Source organism: Bemisia tabaci, chromosome 2 (assembly GCF_918797505.1).
Source record: "Bemisia tabaci chromosome 2, PGI_BMITA_v3".
Classification (NCBI taxonomy): Eukaryota; Metazoa; Arthropoda; class Insecta; order Hemiptera; family Aleyrodidae; genus Bemisia; species Bemisia tabaci.
Window position 1 is genome coordinate 75060528 of NC_092794.1, and position 24446 is coordinate 75084973.

General features: G+C 43.2%; 1 protein-coding gene across 3 annotated transcripts in view; it reads left to right on the top strand.

Moving 5' to 3' along the window:
* Hsc70-4 (Heat shock protein 70 cognate 4) overlaps positions 1–24446 on the top strand; it is a 46793-nt gene that overhangs the window by 7864 nt on the left and 14483 nt on the right. For 2 of the 3 annotated variants that reach the window (XM_072296263.1, XM_072296264.1), the window contains exon 2: positions 10825–11033. In XM_072296263.1, coding sequence (XP_072152364.1) covers positions 10829–11033 — 205 coding nt within the window. In that variant the 5' untranslated portion in view covers positions 10825–10828. Of the gene's footprint in view, positions 1–2044; positions 2064–10824; positions 11034–24446 lie in introns of those variants that run through there. The other variant, XM_072296265.1, reaches the window with a different exon arrangement.

The window sequence follows — 24446 nt, forward strand, 5'->3', positions numbered from 1 at the left end:
AGTAAGGTTGGCAGCAAGTGCGGTTGGTGATAACCGTCAAAAGTTGGCAATGACCCCCCTCCCATCCACGAAAACCAAAACAAAGCACCTCCATTTATGGGTCCTAAGCCTCTCCATGGGGCCCAGTGGCCATACTCTCTCAATATAGGTACTCTAGTTTTTGCCATCCAAACAGCCTGCTAAACTCATATTTTTATCTCGATGGATACCTGAAGATAAGATGAATCAATTACTGACTTGGTTTTTGGCTCTTAACGACGATTTCTGGGCCGGAAAGTGAGTTAAAAATCGCTCCTCTTGAGTTTTCTTCACGGAGCGGAGGAGCCGTTCGGCGGAGAGCAGTGCGCAGCAGCCAGCGCTGCTTGGGTTTCTCCGGCAGCGTCTGTTCATCATCGTAGCCAATCGGAGCTCGAGATGAACTGAGCCGAACCTAACCTCCACTAGATAAACACGCGGTCAGAGACAAGATACCCTCCACTAGTATCTTGGCCATTGTGGAAGCTTTTACTTTCGGAACTTCAGCATTCTACTGTTGACTTACCTACATGGTTGATGTTCAACAACGTGTTGGCAGTTTCGTTTTGTAAACAAGCCGAAAATGGCCGACGTTTGGGAAACTTGTTTGGCTCGTGACGTCATCCGAGGCTTGTCATCGACCATGTAGGTAAGTCAACAGCCGAAACTAGGGCGATGACTGTTGCTCCCTAATAATTGTCCATAAGGAATTGTTGAAACCCCGAAAGTAAAAGTTTCCACCTGTCGCCAGGAGGCCAGTGGAGGGTCTCTTGTCTCTGCACGCGGTCAAGATGTGGGTAATGGCGGCGAGGAGGGACTCCCGCGTAGTTGGACCAACTGTACTGCAGCCAATGAAAATCGTTAATTAGTGTATTTTCCGAAGGAAATACACTGTTGCATTCTCCCATGATGTCGGACCCAGACCTGAGACATTGTGAAGAGCACCGATCAGTACCGATCACGGGTCGTAGATCACGAAAATATATGCTGTTCAAATTCATGTGTATATATATATGTATATATATATATGTATGTATGTATGTATGTATGTATGTATGTATTTATTTCCGCCTTTTGAAGATTTTTCGATTTTTGAGTGGTTATATCTTTCTTACGTTGAAAGATATTTTGACCAATTTTTTTGCATTTTGTAGAGACTCATTAGGACTACTATTCTGCGAAAAAAAATTGAAATTTGAGGCAATAGATTTTGAGGGGTGGGGCTCGAAAGTGGGGGGAGGTGAAATCTTGTCCACTCGATAACTCGAGCGAAAATGAAAATTTTGAGCTGAAATTTTTATAGGTGGTAGTTCTCCCCTAGGACTGGTTTGGTATTGAATTTGAGCTAAATCGGCCGAGCCGTTTAAGAATGGCGAGCTTTGAAAGTTTTAGGCGAGGGGTGCGCGGCATGCAGTGTTCCCAGATCTCCGGTAAAATTTTTTGTTCAGAATTTCCGGCATTTTATCTTAAATCTCCGGCATTTTGATAAAAAAAAAAAAAAACTCCGGCTGATTTTTTTTTATCAAAATGCCGGAGATTTATGATAAAATGCCGGAAATTCTGAAGAAAAAATTTTGCCGGAGATTTTTCGAAAATGCCGGAGATCTCCGGCATTTGCCGGAGATCTGGGAACACTGCGACCGGAGCAGGGCCGCACAGTGGGTCGGGGGAGAAAGTTTTTGGACAAGCTGATCGTCGCACAGTGGGTCAGGGGGGAAGAAGTTTTTGGACAAACTTTTCGTCGCACAGTGGGTCAAGGGAAGGAAGATGCTGGATAAATTGTTCGTCGCACAGTGGGTCAGGTTAAATGATCTGTTCTTGAACAAAATCTCACCATTTAACCGTCATAACTTTTCGCAGCGCGTTCGCTGGCAACGTACGCAACTACTATTTTGTGCTATTGCTTTCCGGGTGACTGCCGGTGGGTTTGTTGCTGCCGGACCGCCTCCACGTAGGCAATTTCTCGTACATCGTCCGTCCGCAACTCTCGTCTCTGGTCAATCAGCGCAGTAGTGGGATTCCCGCTCGCCGCGCACTCTCGCGACAAGGTACGCAACTTCTTGCTCACAACGTGCTCACCTGCTCACAACTCAACTTCTGTTTCAATTCTTTATTCATTCCCTTACAGATTGATCCCCCCCCCCCCTTCGGAAAATACACTCTTCCCGCGGTGGACGCGCAGGTCGCTTAAGAAGACAGAACAACTGGAACGGACACTCAAACTAAAAAGCGCGCGTCCTGGGGGGGCTTGGGGGGGGCGAAGCCCCCCCAAAAAACCGGCGCGGAGCGAAGCGGAGCGCCGGTTTTTTTCAACTTCAATTCGATACGAATTTGACGGACTTTTTAGGGCTTAAGGACTTGATTTTTGACTTTTTGAACGTTACCATCGTTTTATCGCGAAAAGTTCTATGACTACATATTTTTTATTCTCAAATTCCTCACTTATGCATCAACCCCATTGGCCTGTTTTCACCCGATAAATAGGTGGTAGCGCCCTCCAGAGTGGCCTATCTGCAGTCATGTCGTTACAGTAAGCGTTGCTAGTCCATCCGCAGAAATTTTGCCGAAGTACGACGCCCTGGGCCAAAATTTCGTCCGTTTTGGCGTATCTCTAACCGTTCACCAACAAACATGCGGAGAGGGCGTTCAAGCGATGCACCGCGCGGATCGTCGCGCTGCATCCACGTAGTGCCCGCTTTGACCGTTCGGGGCCGGCCGGTCGGTCCAGGGAAACCAAAGACATTGAATCACGTAGACCGTGCATCCTTTGTCACGGAAGGCAAGACAACTTAGAAAAATTCGCATGTGATGAATGGTGGGCACCAACCCGCATCGATGAATTCGTGTGTCCCAGTTGCGCACATCTGCGCATGCGCAGTAGCGGTTCCAGTGAATTTTCGTCGGATTGTGAGGCTTTTTTCCTCGGTTAATAATTAGTTCGGAAAAATGAAACAATGCTAATCGGGTGTAAAATTATGTGTTCTATAACTCATCTTCCTAGGAATTTTGTCTAAAAATGGACTCTAAACGAGATATTCGTGAAAAACCGAGCGTGGGAATGAATTCTCCATTGCCTCTTCGAGTGCTTGGGACACACGCTCTCTCCCCTTCCCCGCCCGCCCATCATGGGGCTCCGAGAGACTTGCCTTGCTCCGCCAGTACTCAAGGTTGATTAAAAGGAGGTTGGTACATCCAGCCATATTGATGACGTACTAGTGGGACCTCGATCTGGCGCGCAGTTCAAACTGCCTGTTTTGATATGCTACTTGTAGTATTCCAGAGCACCCGTTCACTATCTCTTTCTCGGAAACGGCCGAGAATTGAGCTTCGGACGAAAATTTGCAGGGGATTGTTGACCCCAAAGAATTCAATGGAAATATTTTCAGCCCCTCGAAACCCCATTTTAGGGGAATGTTAGGGGGGTGGGTTACCCAGTAAACCCCCCCCCCCCCGGTTTCTCGCATATTTCAAATAGGTAGGGTATGTTATGACTTTGGATTCTAAGTTTATGGCCAAAAACAAGAACTTTCTGCTCTTGATGCACTTTTTCCTTTAGTCCCCATTATTAGGAGTTACGGGGAATTCTGGGACCTTTCTTGCGCAAATTTCAATTAGAGACTGTAGGTGTCAAAATTATCCGATTTTCAAAATCTAAAATTCCCTAAGAGAAGAGATCAATACATTTTCGTTGATGTTCCACACGACTCCTGTTAACCCAAAATTATGAGGACCACGACCCCCCGCAAATTTTGGGGCTTTGGAGAAAAGAACCAATTTAAAACATCGTGATAGTAATAAAATGTGTTCAATTAATGTATATTTTCATACTCTGTTACAATAAATAATCAGTCTGCTTGCGCGCAACTCGCGCGAGACGTCTTAATTCGAACTTCGCGCTACTCGAGGTCCCACTAGTACGTCATCAACATGGCGCCGAATTGGGTGATTGTACAACCTCCATTTAATCAGCCTTGGCCAGTACTAAACCGAGCCGAACGCACGGTCTACGTGATTCAATGTCTTAGAGGGAAACCCGCGCGCAGAGAGTATGGAAGGTTAGAGGCCCGACTCAATGCTAGGTAATTGAAACAGAAGCGCTCGCAGCGCGCTCGCTGGCAACGTACGCAACTACTATTTTCTATTGTTTTCCAGTGACTAGCGGCGGGTATGTTGCTGCCGGACCACCTCCGCGTAGGCAATTTTTTATACACCGTCCGTCCGCAACTCTCGCTCAGCCAATCAGCGTAGTGGTATGGGATTCCGCTCGCCGCGTACTCTCGCGCCAACTTACGCAACTGCTTGCTCACGGCTCCAACTTCTGTTTCAACTCTTCCCTATCCAGTCGGGCCTCTAACCTTCTATACTCTCTGCCCGCGCGGCGGCAAGGTGCCGGCAGCGGTCGATTTCTGTACACTTTGCTGCACAGCCGTCATCTCATTGGCAAATCCCGTGTTCGAGAAATTTCAGCTATGAGGAATCTTTGAAAGTTGGATAAGACGAGTGACGATCCACGACCCTCGGAGTGTAGTGCTGACTTACTCCGGTCAGTTGTCGCTCAAGTTTCCTATCGTAACGATCTCGCTCCTGTGACTCGAAGTGAAGTGACTTGTATCTCGTTCTTTCTGCCTCCTCAAAACAGCTCTTTTCAGTGCTGAATTATTGCGAACAGAATGGCGAAAAATAAGCGCAAAAGTTCGCCATTTTGACCGCCGCCATTTTGAAAAGGACCGACTTTTCTGGAAAACCAATGCCAGAATCGTTTTTTCCGTCTCGAAATGCCGTTAGATTCCGAGTTTAACGCCAATCTGTCAATAAATAACGGAGATGTCAGATTTCCGCCATTTTGAACTTTGACCGGCCGCCACTTTGTCACAAATCAACATTTTGACCTGTGGTTTGCGCCAAAATTTTTTTTTTTTTATTATCTTTCGAATGAGGTATCACATAGGGGACGTTGCCATTTGACAAAAAAAGTTAGCCCCCGCCCCCCAAAATGTTGGGGGGATAGAAAAGTTGCTACTTTAGACCGAGGAACATTGCCAAAGTTTCCAACTTCTATCTCGATTTGGAAAAAAGCTATAGGGGTGGTCAGTGACTTTTGTATAACCCTGTATAGGATTTTACTTTCGCAAATTAATGAAATAGTATAGATACATACCGTCTGCAGAGGTCAATGCGAAAGACTTTGATTTGAAGTATCTTATCAAAACACGAGCAAAGATGATTCAGTCAACTTCTGACGCAGAATCAAAGAGACTTGCTAATAATCAAATTAAAGGTAATGCTTGAAGTCCAGTATCGTTGATTTTGTGACACTCAGTTGATTTTTATTAGTACAACACTATTTCTCACCAAAAAGATTTCACTTAACAGAGAAGCGCCTTCGGCTAAAAGTACAATCCTGATTCCTGCTGCACACTACATACACACTTCCTTTGGCTTTCTCATCAGCAGTTGCTGCTGAGTAAAACGGTTAGAAAAAACACTTCACATTATTACCAGTATATGTACCCGAAGACTGACGAAGATTGAAATAAAAATGGGAAACTTTTCACACTAAACTCTTCAAAACTGCAGGGCGACCACGAGGATACGAGGATCTAGAAACTTCTATGAGCACTACCGAGTGATAAGCCTAAATAGGTGGTGCATGGAAATATAAACAGGAGGACCCAATCGTTGGTTTAGTTCACTACGCCCTCTGCCAGGCAGCGCTGCTGTCAGCGCTAACTGGAGTTGGGGGTCCTTATTTATTCTCTTGGTCCATGTCACAGAAGCGAAATCGTTACGATAAGAAACATGAGCGACAACTGACTATAGTAGGTCAGCACTACAACTCCGAGGGTCGTGGATCGTCACCCGTCTTATCCAACTTTCAAAGATTCCTCATAGCTGAAATTTCTCAAACACGGGTTTTGCCAATGAGATTACGGCTGTACAGACATCGACCGGTGCCGGCACCTTGCCGCCGCGTGTCGCGTCGGGTTTCCCTCGACCGACCGGCTAGGGCTGTTCAATTGGTTGTCGGTAAGCCACCGAAACAGTTCCGTTAAGAAAAAGTTACGATAAGAGCGCTCTTACCGATAGCGATCAGAGTTTTCGGAGCTGGCGAAAATAAGCTGTTGCCAATTGTACATCTATTTTACGCGCCGCCGCGCCAGGCAATCTGATAAACCGACACACGGGGCAACAATGTATTGAGTGCTCAAAACTCCGATAGGGCCGGCTGTTGTCGATATCATGGCCACTGTCGGTACTGGCGCCAGTTTCAATAAGAGACGATGTCGATAGTGTTCCGGCAAGAATTCGTTTGAACACCCCTACGACCGGCGGGCCCCGAACGGTCAAAGCGGGCACTACGTGGATGCAGCGCAACGATCCACGCGGTGCATCGCTCGAACGCCCTCTCCGCATGTTGGCGGGTGAACGGTCAGAGATACGCCAAAACGGACGAAATTTTGGCCATTGGCGTTGTAATTTGGCAAAATTTCTACGGATAGACTAGCCACACTTACTTTTACGATATCACTGTAGTTGGGCCATTTTGGAGGGCGCTACCGCCTATTTATCGGGTGAAAACAGGCCAATGAGTCAGTTAAGTCAATTTTTTTATTTTGTCATTCGAAAGTAATAAGTGTCCGAAGCTTACAGTTCTTTTTCTAAATTTTTTTGATGACTGCAAACGGGAGAAAAGTTTATTCGAAAGTGCTAAAAATTAGGGTGGCCTAAAACGCCGTTTGAACTGCGCGCCCGTAGGTTCCGCATGTACACGTCACGATCAATATGGCGGCGGAATGCGTAGTGGAAGAACACACGGCGGCGACGCGATGGCGGTATGTTTTTGTTGGTCAATTGGAGGTTATGTCGGTTACTTTGTTTGAGATTCATGTCCATCGTTCTTAATTCTCTAAGCTTTTCAATCAGAATGCGATACAGGTGTATGTAGGATATGAAACAATCACACAGAACTTACTTAATCTCTAACGAGAAATCGTGATGTCAACAACGGCGGCGTGGCGATAGTAAGCTGGTTAATTTCGTCGCCGCCATCTTCCCGTTTATGACGCGGAGATGCCGAGATTCACGACGGTCGGTTCAAACACGTTTTCGAGGACCCCTTAAAAAGAAACGTTTTATCTCCGCGGAGACAATTTTTCGTGAAATTTTAACTTGCGCATCGTTCTTCTCGTACCGAAAACTGTACGATCCGACTATTTGCGGGCAAACCCCTCCCGAGCTTAACTGACTCATTGTGCTTTACTCGTGCGCGATACGTCTAAACGGACGAAATGTTCGCCCTTTAGGGCAACAATTGGACAAAATCTGTGAGGAAACATGTGTTAGTATCTTCAATATAATATATTAAAAATGTATGCCTTCATACGGTACAAGGGGGTCAATTTTATGTGGCAAAATTTTGAGTACTTCATATGGGGCCCATTTGACAACTTTTTTTCGAAGATACGCGTTTCCCCTCTCAAAGTCGAACAATTCGATCCACCCTACCTTGCAGCTCTTCAACCTGTGCGAAGCGAAAATTAAAAATTACAGTCCGAATACCGCGATGCACCCACCGAAGGGTTAATCAAAGTCTGTTTCCGTACTGTCGATAGTTCACAGTTAATCGGACTACATTTTGCAATTTGGAACTATAAACTCTGGCTCGGTTTAAGAACAACGTATGTGTCATTAGTTTCCCTAGGCACGTAAGTGTTTTTCCTGAAGAGCCAAAAGTTATAGTTCCAAATTGCAAAATGCAGTCCAATTGAAGTAATCTAATATTTCATAGCCCTGGGGTTCAAGTTTTTAAAGAATTAAAAGATACTTGTAGACATGGTTGCGAGGTCCTGGGAGAGAAACCCCATGGAGGTGCATTGTATATAAATTTTTGAATTTCGAAGATGGAAGAGCGTTCAGTTGTTTTTTTGGTTTTTTTGTACCCTCCCTCCCCCTCCCCCTCCCCTAAAAAAAATATTAGAAAACTTCTTCTGAATTTTTTTTCATAATGCCTCGGGCCTGTCTCTGTGAGATGTTTGTTTCAATTTCACGAATTTTCGCGAAATTTTGCAGATTTTTCCCTCCCTAAGCACTACTTTACTTTTATTACGCAGTGTGTCCCCAAAGTCCATACATTCCTCCTCCTCCTCCCCCCCCAGTAATTTTTGAACGGTTAGAGATGGAAAAACGAAACTCCGAGAATGTTTCTATCTCAAAAAGGACAACCTTCGGGGGGGGGGGGGGGGGGCAACTTTTGTTTTTCAAATGGTAACTCCTACTTTTTAATGCATCAGTGAAAAGAACAGTAAAACCAAGAATTTTGACCCAAACCGTAGATCAATATCTTGATCATTGCCAGAGTTATGACAGGTCAGCGCTCAACGGTCAAATTTGACCTATTTTCGTAAAATCATAACTCCGGTTCAAATTATCGTAGAGAAAAAAAATAAAACTGGAACATTTACCAAAGTGTAAGCACGTTCAATTGAAAATCACAGTAATCACTTCCACAAAAATTTTAAGGGGGGGGGGGTGGGGTTCGGACCCTCAATTATGTCAGTTCGAAGGTCATACGATTTTCCCGCAAAATGAGTCAATTTTCCCTATCTTCGTCTCCACATTATTGCGGTAAGTTCAAAATTAGTCCAACATTGCGTCATCAAGTCCCTCAATTTCGGGTAAAGTTAGAAAAAAGGGGGGAAAAATTTAAACGGCAAATTCGAATCCCCTTAATTTTCGTATTTTCGAACTTCAGGTGAACTGTATGTGATTTAGATCACAATGTAGAGGCTAAAATCTGAAAGTAAAAGTTGGGCCGTCCCCCTCCCAAAAGGAGGGGCACAAATTCCAACCCCCTCTAGAAGATGGTCCCCTTTGAGGTAGAAATACTCCCAAAGTTTCGTTTTCCTATATCAAACCGTTCTAAAGTTATGGGGGGGGGGGGGGGTACGGACTGTTGGAACACCCTGTAAATGAAGGTATTGGATGCCAACTCATCTACGAATCCATTCAACGTCTCCCGAAAGTGTGACTTGAATGGCTGACTTCTGATCTAGTGGGATGCTCATTGGGAGGGGGTAGCAGGGGGAATATCCTAACATGGTGAAATGCATCACAATTTGAGTAATTCTGTTGATGTACTCATTACGATGACTGTTGCTTCACTCTCACCAACCAAAAAAGGTGTATTGAAGGTAGGAAGTACCTAGTACCCTGTGGCTCACCTATTGTAGCCAAATGACTAGTACTTGGTGAAGTTCTTGCTGCTATGACGGATATTAATGAGCTAATTCTTACAAGGGGAGTCTACGAAGTGACATCCTGGGATTGGGTTCATTTTGCTTGTACATGAAGAAGAGACAAATCTAAGGTTGACGTATTTTTTTTTAGCCGCCAACTCCCAACCGTTCTCGAGATATCGATTTTTAAAGTTACGATTTTTGCACGTTTCCGCGCGGAGTTCCGGCGAGTCAACTGAGCGCCGGCAAGCTGCACGAACCGCGTTTCCTATCAGCGCTGCAGACCGGCCATCCTTATCAACAGTTCCGTGGCCGAGTGGTAGAGTATTCGCCTACTGTTCCATCGATCGCGGGTTCGAATCCCGCTTCGTGCCGTAGTTATAGGGTACGCCGCAATGCGTTTTTACAAGTTTTCTTTATTTTTATCACACACCAAGGGGTCCGCCCCCTGGCCGCTGCGCGGCCCAACCCCGGGGCAAAAAGGCGCGCTTCGCGGCGATCGAAATCGACCGTTGACGGTTGCAAATTCAGAGTAAGGAAAAAGTCATAAAGAATATTGTGTGGTGGGAAATTTTTATTTGAAACATCATTTTATCATTCAATTAAAATGATTTACCCAGTAACCGTCAACGGTCGATTTCGATGATTTCGCTCGCCGCGAAGCGCGCCTTTTTGCCCCGGGGGTTGGGCCGCGCAGCGGCCAGGGGGCGGACCTCTTGGTGTGTGATAAAAATAAAGAAAACTTGTAAAAACGCATTGCGGCGTACCCTAAAAGCTATGGCACGAAGCGGAATTCGAACCCGCGATCGATGGAACAGGAGGCGAACACTCTACCACTCGGCCACGGAACTGTTGATAAGGATGGCCGGTCTGCAGCGCCGATAGGAAACGCGCTTCGTGCAGCTTGCCGGCGCTCAGTTGACTCACCGGAACTCCGCGCGGAAACGTGCAAAAATCGTAACTTTAAAAATCGAAATCTCGAGAACGGTTGGGAGTTGGCGGCAAAAAAAAAATACGTCAACCTTAGATTTGTCTCTTCTTCATGTACAAGCAAAATGAACCCAATCCCAGGATGTCACTTCGTAGACTCTCCTTGTTAGTGGCAGAGAAAGAGGGAAAAGAAAAATTGATTGATTATTTAAATAACAAGGTAAAATGTCAGTCGTTAATTCATAACAAATAATAGAGGAATTCATATCATCAATCCTACACTGTTTTCCATTTTCTGGATAAATTTACTTAACTGCAAAAGCCTGAGCCAGGAGATTGCCCCTGTTCTTTTACTACATGTTTCTGAACACCAAGATGAGCAAAAGCCATTATGTTAGCAGATGATACCGATTCTAAGGAAGCAGCAGAAGAAAACAGATTTTGGAACTAATTCTGAAAAAGATCTGTAAGTAGGTGCTTGATTTTATATTATTTTGGTGCATTGACCATGTCAATATGTTTAAAATGGAAGGTGTAAGTAAATAGTGCTCACTGCTCCCTCCTGATCTTATATTTTTAGATACCTATCCCTCGGATACAGATTTGATCTGTCAAAAATATCATGTTTTATTTTGAATTTCAGAAAAATGGCCAAGGCACCAGCAATTGGTATTGATTTAGGAACCACCTACTCATGTGTGGGAGTGTTCCAGTATGGAAAAGTTGAAATCATTGCCAATGATCAGGGCAACAGGACTACGCCTTCCTACGTGGCCTTCACTGATACTGAACGTCTCATCGGCGATGCTGCTAAAAACCAAGTGGCAATGAATCCCAATAACACCATCTTTGGTAAGTTTTAACTTACTGTTATAACCTGCAACCTTATGACATACAAAATGTGAAATAATGCTGTTATATCAAATTAAGGGTTCAATTTCAGCAGAAGAAGTCTGAAACACACAGTAATAGCAGTGTTTTATTGTAGGCTGTTCGAAAGAAGCCTTGAAAATCCTCTTCCAGAAGCTAGATGGCCTTCAGCGATGTCACCTTGAGTTATTTATTTTCTCCTGATAAAAAATCAAAATCAGTCAAATAGAACCCCGCACCTTCCTTATGGGAAATCCCCCCCCCCCCAGTCAAACGGGATGACGCTTGGATATGTTGCTCAGCTCGTCATTCTGATCAAAAGCTCTCAAGGGCCCAAAGAGATCCCATGTGCGGTTTTCGAGATATTCGCCGTTTTATGTACGTAAACAAAGGTTTCTCGCGCTCCCACCGGAAGCCATACCATTGTGCGGCGCCGCTCGTGCCCTTCCCTTTCAGTCACTCTCCGCTGCGTCGCCGCGCCGCCCATACCATGGACCAAGAGAATAAATAAGGACCCCCAACTCCGGTTAGCGCTGACATCAGCGCTCCCTAGCAGAGGGTGTAGTGAACTAAACCGACGATTGGGTCCTCCTGTTTATATTTCCATGCACCACCTATTTAGGCTTATCACTCGGTAGTGCTCATAGAAGTTTCTAGATCCTCGTATCCTCGTGGTCGCCCTGCAGTTTTGAAGAGTTTAGTGTGAAAAGTTTCCCATTTTCATTTCAATCTTCGTCAGTCTTCGGGTACATGAACTGGTAATAATGTGAAGTGTTTTTTCTAACCGTTTTACTCAGCAGCAACTGCTGTTGAGAAAGCCAAAGGAAGTGTGTGTGTGCAGTGTGCAGCAGGAATCAGGATTGTACTTTTAGCCGAAGGCGCAAGTGAAATCTTTTGATTGAGAAATATTGTTGTACTGATAAAAATCAACTGAGTGTCACAAAATCAAAGATACTTGACTTCAAGCATTACCTTTAATTTGACTATTAGCAAGTCTCTTTGATTCTGCGTCAGAAGTTGACTGAATCATCTTTGCTCGTGTTTTAATAAGATACTTCCAATCAAAGTCTTTCGCATTGACCTCTGCAGAAGGTATGTATCTATACTATTTCATTAGTTTGCGAAAGTAAAATGTATTAAAGTATCTAAACATATAAATAAATCATAGATAAACAAAGAACATTGCATGGAATAACATACTATAGAGGTACGATCGTGGACCGCTGTGGCGTTAGTTCACCACACCCTCTGCCAGGTTCGCTGCAAGCGCGCGGTAACGGTTTTTAACACAGGTTAGCATAGGGAGTTGGGAGTCCTTATGTATTCTCTTGGTCCATGCCCATACCTTGGCTCCTCTACCGCTCGAACTCCAACGCTCACGAGGCTGCGCCCATCATGACCGGACCGCGCCCGCACGCTGTCTTCTAAAGGTGCGTCTTCACTGCCGAGCGCGGCCGCGCCGAACAGCGCAGCGAATAACCTGCGCAACGAATGCGCGGGAATGTGGCCGGTGCGACGCATCGAATGAGCATCCGCGAACGGCGCTCATGCGCGCGGTGCGGCCGTGCTCAGGCTCCTTGTCGGTTTTTCAACGCACATCAAAGGAAATTCGCGCCGAGGCATTCGCCAGTGTGGACGGTCGTGCCTACTCTGCGCTGTTCTTGACGCACGTGTGCTCTCTTATTTCATGTTTTGTGGTGATTTGTGTTATTATTAGAAAGTGGCAGAGAACTGGAGTAATGAGGATGCTCTGATCCTAATCGGTCATTATTTATATATACTTCGGGTGACATGCGCGTAAAATTTTGAAAGTGGTCCATGTCCATTCTACATAGCAAAGCCGCACTTATATCTCGAGTCTGGAATAAAGCTCGCACCCACCTGGATTTCCTTTTCTTTTGTTTCCTCAGACGATGACGTAGTAGCACAACAGTAGCTGCCGCAACCCGCAAATCCATTAATATTGTAATTTTTCTCCAACAAATTAACAACAATCAGACAAAAAAATACAATGTGAAATTAAGTTTCAACTTGCGCGAGAGACTGACGCACAGGCGGAGCGAGAACGAACAACCCGCGCAGAGTATTCGGCGCGGGTTATTCGTTGGTTTCGTAAAATCACTACGCACAGCCCGCACCGCATGAGCATCCGCGCGTATGCTCGTTCGCTGTTCGGTGCGCCCGCGCTCGGCAGTGAATACGCACCTTTACGCGGCCTCATCTTCGGCCATATCGCCTCTTCTTCTCATCGATCCTTCCTTTAAGTCTTGAAAAACGTTTAAGAAGTCCATTTTTACTAAACATGATGATGCTAATATCACAAATAATACAAAAAGAGAGAAAAAGAAGTTTCCTGGCAAAATGCGACTTCGCCGAACTGCAGTTGATAGAGGTTCATTATCATCTAAAATCAGGGGGAAGAGAGGTCCACGTATGCGTGGGCATAGATGGTCATGGTTTGAGGTGCTTCAACTTGCAGCACGCGCCAATCAAAAGGAAGAGGCCGACCCGGGAGCAATTACTTTTGAGTCGCCTTCGTAAGTTAGTCAGGGATTTTCTTGCAATGGTCTTCCAGCCGCATTTTTAATGGATTTAAGAAGAGCCGTTGATGGATACCGTGCTCTAAGTTGATTGTCAGCAAACCCAAGGAACCATATGCCACATATGCAACATGCAGGGTTCCCAGCGATCTGGAAAACCTGGAAAAGTCAGGGGGAAAAAAATGGCCTGGAAAACATAGAAAAGTCAGGGAATTTGCTCTAAAAGTCTAGAATTTTTCAATTATATATATTCTTTTATTTTCAAGAAAAGAATTAAAATTGGAATTGCAATGCCTTCGTTGTATTTTGAATTTTCCGCCAACTTATCCTCTTTATCGGCATTCGGAACGAACCGAAACTACTCGGAAGTGTTCGGTGGCTCCCCCTGCAGGTCAGCCATAATGATGGGTGCATCTGACAGGCACGTATCCAGAGGGGGGGCTTAAGCCTCCCCCCCCCCCGAAAGCCAAAAAGGGGGGAAAAGAGAGAAGGAAAGAGGAGACAGAAGATGAGAAAGTGCGAGAAAAGATGAAGTTTGAGACCGTCGAAGATTATTATCTGTTTTAATGTAGAGTCTCAAATGAAAACACCATGTTCATCCCTAAAATTTTCGTCAGAAAAGCCTCAAAATGCGTTCAAAAAGGATTAAAATTTCTGAAATTTTCCAACTTTGTTGAATGTAACAATTCGAAAGTATTTTGTGTAAAAAAAAGCGAAAATTTTATGCAGAAACTGACGGAAAATCTGTGTCACAGAAGCCTCAAAATACGTCCAAATAGAGTTGAAATTTCAAAAATTTCTAGATTTGTCGAATGCATATAATTCGAAACTATTTGATAGTGAGAAGAATGTGCTTGTGCTTTTGTGCAGGCAAGTGTTGCAAACAAATATTTAAGGAGGGGGAACTGATTCTTCCAGGAATGAGGATTTTTGACACATGAAAAGCCAACATGAAACATAAACTCCTCTTTTTCTCTAAATTATATAAGAAGAAAAAAAAAGAAGAGAAAAAATTGACAGCCCGGTGCCGTGGCACCATGCCCCCCCCCCCTCCATAAATCCTGCTTTGGTCCGTTTATGGGCCTTGGGCCAGGCCGGAGTCCCGCAGCTGCGCTCGGGAGCACCCTCTTACACGCCGATCTCCGTAATTTGTTAACATTTTACAGCACTTCGATCATTTAGTAAGCATTCATATAAGGATGAATTGAATATGCCATACAAAATTTCCCTTCCCCCTTTTTTATTTCATCTAGAGTCTAAAGCCATGTCTCGAAGGAATGGGAGCTTTACAAAAAGAAGGGATTTGACATTAATTTTATTTAATACTTTACTGCCATGATTGTCTTTGGGGTTCTGATTTTTGTCTTCTGTTCTGGTACCCAAAATCAATGCTCAGAGTTTTTTTTCGTCCTTAAATAGTGAGCATATGCATATTATCAAAACACTGAAACCACTTAAGACAAAAGTAAGATGCATGCCAATCCAGCGGTGGATGCGGGCGGGGTGGTGGGCATCGTGGCAACCCCCCCCCCCCATTATGGGCCAAAAATGGGGGAATGAAAGATACAGGGTGTTCGAAAAGTCCCCTCCCCCCCCCTCTAACTTTTGGGCTAATTGAGGTATAGATTCGAAACTTGGAGGGTGTTCCTAGATCAAAGGGAGCTACTTTTTGACCCCCCCCCCCAAAATTTAGGGGGGCTCCCCTGAGGGGGTTACGGACCCTAACTTTTATTTTTTAAATGGGAAGACCCCCTTTGTGATACCTCGTTCGAAAGAGCATAGAAAAAGAAAATTTTTCGCGCAAATCCGTAGTCATTATCTCTAACCGTTTCAAAATGGCCGAAAATTGGCACCTCTGCTATTTGCACATGTGTTTGCTTGAAACTCGGTATCTGGGGGTATTTTGGCACGAGAAAAACGAATTTGACGTTAGAGTTTTTAAAAAAAAACCCTAATTTTTCAAAATGGTTGCCGGTTTAGGCTCGAAGTGGCCGAAAATTTGACAAACTCGATTTTTTGCCAATGGATTCACCTGAAATTCGGTATCTAGGGGTATTTTGACCCGAGAAGAACGAATTCGACGTTAGATTTTTAATCAAACCCTATTTTTTCAAAATGGCCGCCGATTAAAGTTCAAAATGATCGACATTTTGGGTTTATCTCCTACCCAGATATCCCCAAACACCGAGTTTTAGGCGAATCCATCGGCAAAAAGTCGAGGTTGCAAATTGTCGATCATTTTGAACTTTAATCGGCGGCTATTTTGAAAAAATAGGGTTTGATTAAAAATCTAACGTCGAATTCGTTCTCGGGTCAAAATACCCCTAGATACCGAATTTCAGGTGAATCCATTGGCATAAAATCGAGTTAGTCAAATTTTCGGCCACTTTGAGCCTAAACCGGCGGCCATTTTGAAAAATTAGGGTTCTTTTTAAAAAATCTAACGTCAAATTCGTTTTTCTCGTGCCAAAATACCCCCAGATCCCGAGTTTCAAGCAAATCCATGTGCAAATAGCAGAGGTGCCAATTTTCGGCCATTTTGAAACGGTTTGAGATAATGACTACGGATTTGCGCGAAAAATCTTATTTTTTTATGCTCTTTCGAACGAGGTATCACAAAGGGGGTCTTCCCATTTGAAAAATAAAAGTTAGGGTCCGTAACCCCCCCAGGGGAGCCCCCCTAAATTGGGGGGGGGGGGGTCAAAAAGTAGCTCCCTTTGATCTAGGAACACCCTCCAAGTTTCGAATCTATACCCCAATTAGGTCAAAAGTTAGAGGGGGGGGGGACTTTTCGAACACTCTGTATAAGGAGGACATGGGAAAGAAGAGAGAGAGAGGAAGAAAGTACTCCTAAAAATTACTGAATTAGTGTCAAGACAGAACTTCAGAACTGTTAAACCAAGTTTACTTAATCAAAGGTTATTCAACACCGCCGAAATAGGTGGGCCATATTCCAAAACAAAATTTCTCTCAAAGAGGCAACACCTTTTCATCAATTTTCAACTTTCAAGTAATGCACAGATTCTATCCTGAATCTGCTTAAAATTCAATCTGGGAGGGGCTATTATTTCTGAAAATTTTCCGGAGGTGACCCCCTTTGCTCTAGGGTACCCCCCGGACCCCCCATTTGACATCAGCAAATGCTCCCCCCCCCCTCCTCCAACTCACTCCGAATCCACCGCTGTGCCAATCGTCAGTGCGCCCTTTCCTAATTCCAGATTGGTTGAGATGAAATAAACACAAGGGGAAGGGAAATTATGTATGGCAATATCATCCTTATATGACATATGCTTACCAAATGGTCAAAATGCTGTAAAATATTAAAAAATTACGGAGATGAACGTGAAAGAGGGTGCTCCCGAGCGCAGCTGCCGGCACTCGGGCCCAAGAGCCATGTACGGACCCTGTCGCGTGAACTTTAAAAAAGCAAATTCCGAAACTAATCATGTCCCCAACATGTTCTTTAGCTCATTTTAAAGAAAAAACAAGGGCTATCTTTTGCACACATATTCATAACATTTCGTCCGACCCTTCCCGTCGAGAAATTGAAAAATCCAAAATTAAAATTTTTCAAAAACTTTGATGTGCCATAACTCTACCAAAAATTAACCGATTGTCATTTTCTGATACTTGATGGAAAGGTCTTTTTATGCTCTTTCATTTAAAAAAAAAGTTCAACTCGATTCCTGCAACTGTTCAAAAGTTGATTTTTCTTCGAACCCCCCCTCCCCCTCCCCGCGGGTGGATGGATCAAAAACTCCGCCATTTTCTTCTAACTTCTGTAACCTTCCTTGACAAAAGGTGAAATATGACAAGATTTCGTTCTGGGCCCAATTCTTATGGGAGATACGTATACCTCCACTGCACTGAACTAACGAAAAATCACGAAAATATCCAAAACAACAGTCAATAGTGGAATTTAGGTTATACAAACTGATTGCGGTGGACGCACGGGTCGTTAGTATGTTGGAATTTTTTCCGCTAACGTGCGTTATAAACTCAGCATTAAGCTGAAAATTCTCACTACAGAGGGAAAAACTCCTTTGGATTACTGGTTTCCCTCAAAGAGATATGCTGTTTGGTGCAACACTAGTTACGTCCATTCAACAGTCCAAACAGCATATCTCTTTGAGGGAAACCAGTACTCCAAAGGAGTTTTTCCCTCTGTAGTGAGAATTTTCAGCTTAATGCTGAGTTTTTAACGCACGTTAACGGAAAAAATTCCAACATACTAACGACCCGTGCGTCCACCGCAATCAGTTGGTGTAAAAATCGCCTGGCAAGGCTTATGCGGAGCTGTTTGGATAATCGCTCACTAGATGGCGCAAGTTTACTTGCCGCCAGCGTCCGCTTGCCCAAGTCTCGAGCTGGTTTTCACGACCTCTCGAGCTTGGTAGCAGGAAATTCAGGAGGCTGCACTGCACTGAGGATGGCCCAACAAGGCCGAAACGCGTCTGCGGTTGCCTTCCTGAATGGACGTAATTAGTGTTGCACCAAACAGCATATCTCTTTAAGGGAAACCAGTACTGTAAAGGAGTTTTTCCCTCTGTAGTGAGAATTTTCAGCTTAATGCTGAGTTTTTAACGCACGTTAGCGGGAAAAATTCGAATTTAGGTAATGCTTACATTCTTCAACCGCTAGTTCAATTTTTAACAGCCACTCGAAGTACCTGTTGAGAAACCACGAGTTAATTGCTGCTCAACCGATGGTTGAGCTGTGACAAGACGCTTCAACTAGCAGTTCACCAATAATTACCCCTCAACTAGCAGTTGAGACGGGTGACAAGACCGGCCCCAAGAAAGTAAGGGTAGAAGGTAACATTTTTAAGGGTTAATAGTGCTGCACGTCTTCGTATCATTCCGCGTAAAGATCCGCGTTACCAGCGCATTACAGCGGAAGACATAATCAGCGCGATTTGCGGAGAATTTCGAACTATTCATGGAGAGGGAAGTGGTGGTCCGCTTCACAATCGGGAAAAGACATGAAGATTTCTTTGTTTTCCCCAAAAATGTATGATAGGCTTTCCACATTTTCAGGATCTTTCCACGTGTCCTCCAACTGGATGAGAGCCAATGAATTGTTGTGGAAAGATGATGCAAAATGTGAAAGAACTCGGGACATTTTTTTTAATTTTTTTTATCATCCTTCCACCACTTACGATTTTTTCATGTCTCCCCCACGATTTTAGTAGTTTCTACGGATTTCAACCTGAAATTCTGAAAACCTTCCCACATTTTGAGGGCCTTTCCACATTTCCTCCAACCGGATGAAAGTCAATTGAAAGTTGTGGAAAGATGATGCAAACTGTGGAAGGACCCAAAAAGTGTTCATTGTTAATCATCCTTCCGAAACGTAGTCTTTTATTCGCGTGTCTCTTCCACCTTTTTACAGATTTTAGCCTGGAACCTTTCCATAATTTTCTCACTGACTGAAAAACATCGATAGTTCAGGAAAGAGGCTACTCGTGTTGAAGGATATTGCAAACTATCAAGGGGAGCTTCCCAAGTGTAACCGGAATTTCGAGTTGAAATTTCGCATGAAGATACTAGAGATGATTTTAGGGATGCCGTATTTTTTCGTTTTTTTGAATAGGGTCGGGAAAGCCCACAAAAAAAGGGCTAAAGATGCGGAAAAAACGCGTGCGCTAGCGGCACAAGGTAAACGTAGGTGATAGAGGCTCTGCATCCATATCAGCACCGCATGGCCAAACGGTAGCGCACTCGCCTCGCAGGCGGAAGGTCCCAGGATCGGATCCTGATTACAACTCGTAATTTTATTTTACTTTATGCTTGTTTATTTTTCACTTATTTTCTTTTGCACCATTCGCTCCGCAAACCGACTTACGAGGTAGAACACGTAGTGACTGAAGATTTTTTACATATGCTGATAAAAACTCGAAGTTTCTCTTGGATTGAAACGTTATATATAATTGAATAAACAAAACACTCTATAACTCACCAAATTTCGTTGCCAAGCTGAATTTCCGGAGTATCAGTCAGATACAGATACAGATTCGACTGATACTCCGGAAATTCAGCTTGGCAATGAAATTTGGTGAGTTATAGAGTGTTTTGTTTATTTAATTATATATAACGTTTCAATCCAAGAGAAACTTCGAGTTTTTACCAGCAAAACTGCAAAAAACCCAAAAACTTGGGTAAAGAGACTCCGGGCAAGTCACCATCCTCTTGCCAAAAACCTCCAAAAGCTCTTCTTTGTTCCCCTCTTCAGTGGAAAAAGAAAATATCACACTACAACAGTTTCCATTTCTGTCATAGAGTACCCCAAGCGGACCAAAGAACGGAACTCTTAGTCGTTTACACATTTACCTATTTAACAAAATCTCCAGGAGGTCACAGACAGGCTGGCAGCCCCTCATTGGACCAAAACGCACACCGCACCATCTTTCCCTGTAGGTATGTGCCTCCAAAGTACATGAAATGACTCCTTGAGGGGCGGGCAAGTTTGATTGAAATTCACGTTGTCTTCTGAAAATGAGCTAAAATTTTTACCTTGAAGAAGAAGAAAATCGAGTTATCATTTTCTTCCATACACGGTAGGTATGCCTATGAGAGGCACCAGGAACGCCTTCCAAAATTATTGATGCAACCCGCACGACTCCGAAGTCAGCGGAAACTTTCTTGAAGCGTCTCCTAAGATTTTCCCTACGCAATAATCCCCTTCAAAAATGAATGATGCAACAAGCGCGTCCTGTTTGACCACGAAAGCTCCTCAGATGAGAAGTCTTTTGGTCTGGTCAGAAAAATATTCGAACTTTATTTTTCATCTTCTCTTCTCATTTCCCGCATTGACGGAGGCGAAATTTTTTGGAAAGCATGACGCGCCCGGCCCAATGCGTAAAAAAAAGTGCGAATAGAATATGGCCTTCCATTATGAATGATCGTTCAGGAATACTTGTACAACAAAGACGGTACTGTTTATTTGGAAGTGTACAAAGCCTCCTCGTAGTCATAATTGACCTTTTCCATTCTGATCCCGTACTGTCAGTTCGGAAATTGGCCTCATTCTCAGTGAGCCCAAACATCTGTTTCCTAAATATTTTTAGCAGTCTATCTACAGGTTGATTCTCAGTGAGAGCATTGGGCCGGGCGCGTCATGCTTTCCAAAAAATTTCGCCTCCGTCAATGCGGGAAATGAGAAGAGAAGATGAAAAATAAAGTTCGAATATTTTTCTGACCAGACCAAAAGACTTCTCATCTGAGGAGCTTTCGTGGTCAAACAGGACGCGCTTGTTGCATCATTCATTTTTGAAGGGGATTATTGCGTAGGGAAAATCTTAGGAGACGCTTCAAGAAAGTTTCCGCTGACTTCGGAGTCGTGCGGGTTGCATCAATAATTTTGGAAGGCGTTCCTGGTGCCTCTCATAGGCATACCTACCGTGTATGGAAGAAAATGATAACTCGATTTTCTTCTTCTTCAAGGTAAAAATTTTAGCTCATTTTCAGAAGACAACGTGAATTTCAATCAAACTTGCCCGCCCCTCAAGGAGTCATTCATGTACTTTGGAGGCACATACCTACAAGGAAAAGATGGTACAGTGTGCGTTTTGGTCCAATGAGGGGCTGCCAGCCTGTCTGTGACCTCCTGGAGATTTTGTTAAATAGGTAAATGTGTAAACGACTAAGAGTTCCGTTCTTTGGTCCGCTTGGGGTACTCTATGACAGAAATGGAAACTGTTGTAGTGTGATATTTTCTTTTTCCACTGAAGAGGGGAACAAAGAAGAGCTTTTGGAGGTTTTTGGCAAGAGGATGGTGACTTGCCCGGAGTCTCTTTACCCAAGTTTTTGGGTTTTTGGCAGTTTATATCATCTCATTTTTGCAAGAAAACTGTAATTTTACCAAATGAAGTCCCCCACTTGTGAAGGAATTGGATTACATTTTACAATAAGGAACCATTACCTCTGGCTCTCCCATAAAAGCACATATCTGCATAGGGAAACCAATAGCATGTATTCTGTTTCTAAAATGGACCAGAAATAGTGGCTCCTAATTGCAAAATGTAATCCATTTAATGCTAATAGCTATGAAGTGGATATCTCCTTGCTGTGTAGCAAAGTTTCTCGGATCCGTCTTATTTTTTTACACCCTTGACTGTCATTTTTAATTAATCAGTTCAAAGCTATTTCGACGATTAATCATTAATTGTTAGATCGAAGAAGAAATTTTCTTCGGAAAGCTATGGCTGAATTGACTTTACAACTGAACTTGTGAGAGCATCAACTGAGGCAAATTTTGCAGAAAGTTATACATGGTAAGTGATAATTATTTCAACGCTCTCTTAGTTTTAAAAAGAGATGAGTTTTAAAAATCAAAATCTACACAACTGTAGATATCCCTGAAAAGAAATACAATTGTGGAATCCCAAGAAAAGAAAAAGATGAAAGAAAAGAAATACGAAGAAATTCAATGATAAATTGCAACTACGATAGGTACTTATTTCAAATTAATTGCTCTAAAAATTGTTCCTTCAATGAGTAAATAGGCAACATTCTCAATACTACAATGCAATAGAAATAATTTTACCATGGAATTGAAATTCAAAGAAATGTGTGCAGCTGCTTGAGTAATAGAAATTCGTAAATCAAGGCATTCAACAGCTTCCCAGACCTCATTAGTGTTACAATCTAAAAATTGTAAGGATTAAAAGTGTCAAGCTCTCAAAATGTTTGTTCTCTGATTATCAAGAAGCCCTGCTAGAAATGTTCAGTGTCATTTTTATTTTTGTTTGTGAAAGGAAATTATTTTAAGATTTTTTGGCATTCTTGGTGTCCTCTGAGACTCTAAAAATTTTTGTACTTGATTTTTCATCAAATAATGAACATTTTCATTGTAATTTTTGTCTATACAGGGTGTTCGAAAAGTCCCCTCCCCCCCCTCTAACTTTTGACCTAATTGAGGTAGAGATTTGAAACTTGGAGGGTGTTCCTAGATCAAAGGGAGCTACTTTTTGACCCCCCCAAAATTTTTGGGGGCCCCATTTTGGGGGGGTTACGGACCCTAACTTTTAATTTTCAAATGGGAAGACCCCCATTGTGATACCTCGTTCGAAAGAGCATAGAAAAAGAAAATTTTTCGCGCAAACCGGAAGTCATTATCTCAAACCGTTTCAAAATGGCGGCCGGTCAAAGTTCCAAATGGCCAAAAATTGGCACCTCTGCTTTTTGCGCATGGATTTGCTTGAAACTCGGTATCTGGGGGTATTGTGGCACGAGAAAAACGAATTTAACGTTAGATGTTCAAAAAAACCCTAATTTCTCAAAATGGCGACCGGTTTCGGCTCAAAAAGGTCGAAAATTTGACAAACTCGATTTTTTTGCCAGTGGATTCACCTGAAATTCGGTACATGGGGGTATTTTGACCCGAGAATAACGAATTCAACGTTAGATTTTTAAAAAAAACCCTAATTTTTCAAAATGGCCGCCGATTAAAGTTCAAAATGGTCAACAATTGGCAACCTCGACTTTTTGCCGATAGATTCGCCTCAAACTCGGTGTTTGAGGGTATCTGGGTGGGAGACAAACGAATTCAACGTTATTTAACCGAGTTTCAGGCGAATCTATTGGCCAAAAGTCGAGGTTGCCAATTGTTGACCATTTTGAACTTTAATCGGCGGCCATTTTGAAAAATTAGGGTTTTTTTAAAAATCTAACGTTGAATTCGTTATTCTCGGGTCAAAATACCCCCATGTACCGAATTTCAGGTGAATCCACTGGCAAAAAAATCGAGTTTGTCAAATTTTCGACCTTTTTGAGCCGAAACCGGTCGCCATTTTGAGAAATTAGGGTTTTTTTGAACATCTAACGTTAAATTCGTTTTTCTCGTGCCAAAATACCGCCAGATACCGAGTTTCAAGCAAATCCATGCGCAAAAAGCAGAGGTGCCAATTTTCGGCCATTTGGAACTTTGACCGGCCGCCATTTTGAAGCGGTTTGAGATAATGACTTCCGGTTTGCGCGAAAAATTTTCTTTTTTTATGCCCTTTCGAACGAGGTGTCACAAAGGGGGTCTTCCCATTTGAAAATTAAAAGTTAGGGTCCGTAACCCCCCCAAAATGGGGCCCCCCAAAAATTTTGGGGGGGTCAAAAAGTAGCTCCCTTTGATCTAGGAACACCCTCCAAGTTTCAAATCTCTACCTCAATTAGGTCAAAAGTTAGAGGGGGGGGAGGGGACTTTTCGAACACCCTGTATAGGAGAGTACATTATTCGATGATTATCTTCAGTATGTATTAGATCTTTCCCCCAGCGACAAGGTTTACTGAAATTTTATGAGATCTATATAGTTCTCATAGGTACTGACCTGCATCATAGTCAGTATCATCTTTGAGGAGTAAATGAAAACAAATTATTTTCTCTTGGTTCCTCAATTCAGGGCTCTGATGAATAAACCCTGTTTGACAACAATGTTAGTAGGTAAAAGTGCTCCCTCCAAAATCCTTTAAGCGGTATCAATTTAGTGGTAAAGTTATCAACGACCCTCATTGAATCTCATCTGGTTCACTGAATTTCTGAGGGATAGACAGGGTGACAGGTTCTGTAAAAGTTAGTAAATTAAGCCCTCCTCACTGTGAAAATATGTCAGGTAGTTTTGCTGCGGAGCATTGAAATTCCTTTTCCCAGTAAAAAAATTGGACTTTTCAGTTTAAAGAGACTAAACACTTTAAATTAAGTCAAGTAAAAACTTGAAATTTTTGTGAAAAGAATTTTTATCTGAGACACCTAATGTCAAAAGAGGACATTCCAAAATCAGGGAAAAGTTAGTGACCACTACGCTTAAAATCCCAGAAAAGAATTTTCTGCGCATCGAAGTCATTAATTACACAATTTTCAGGAATTA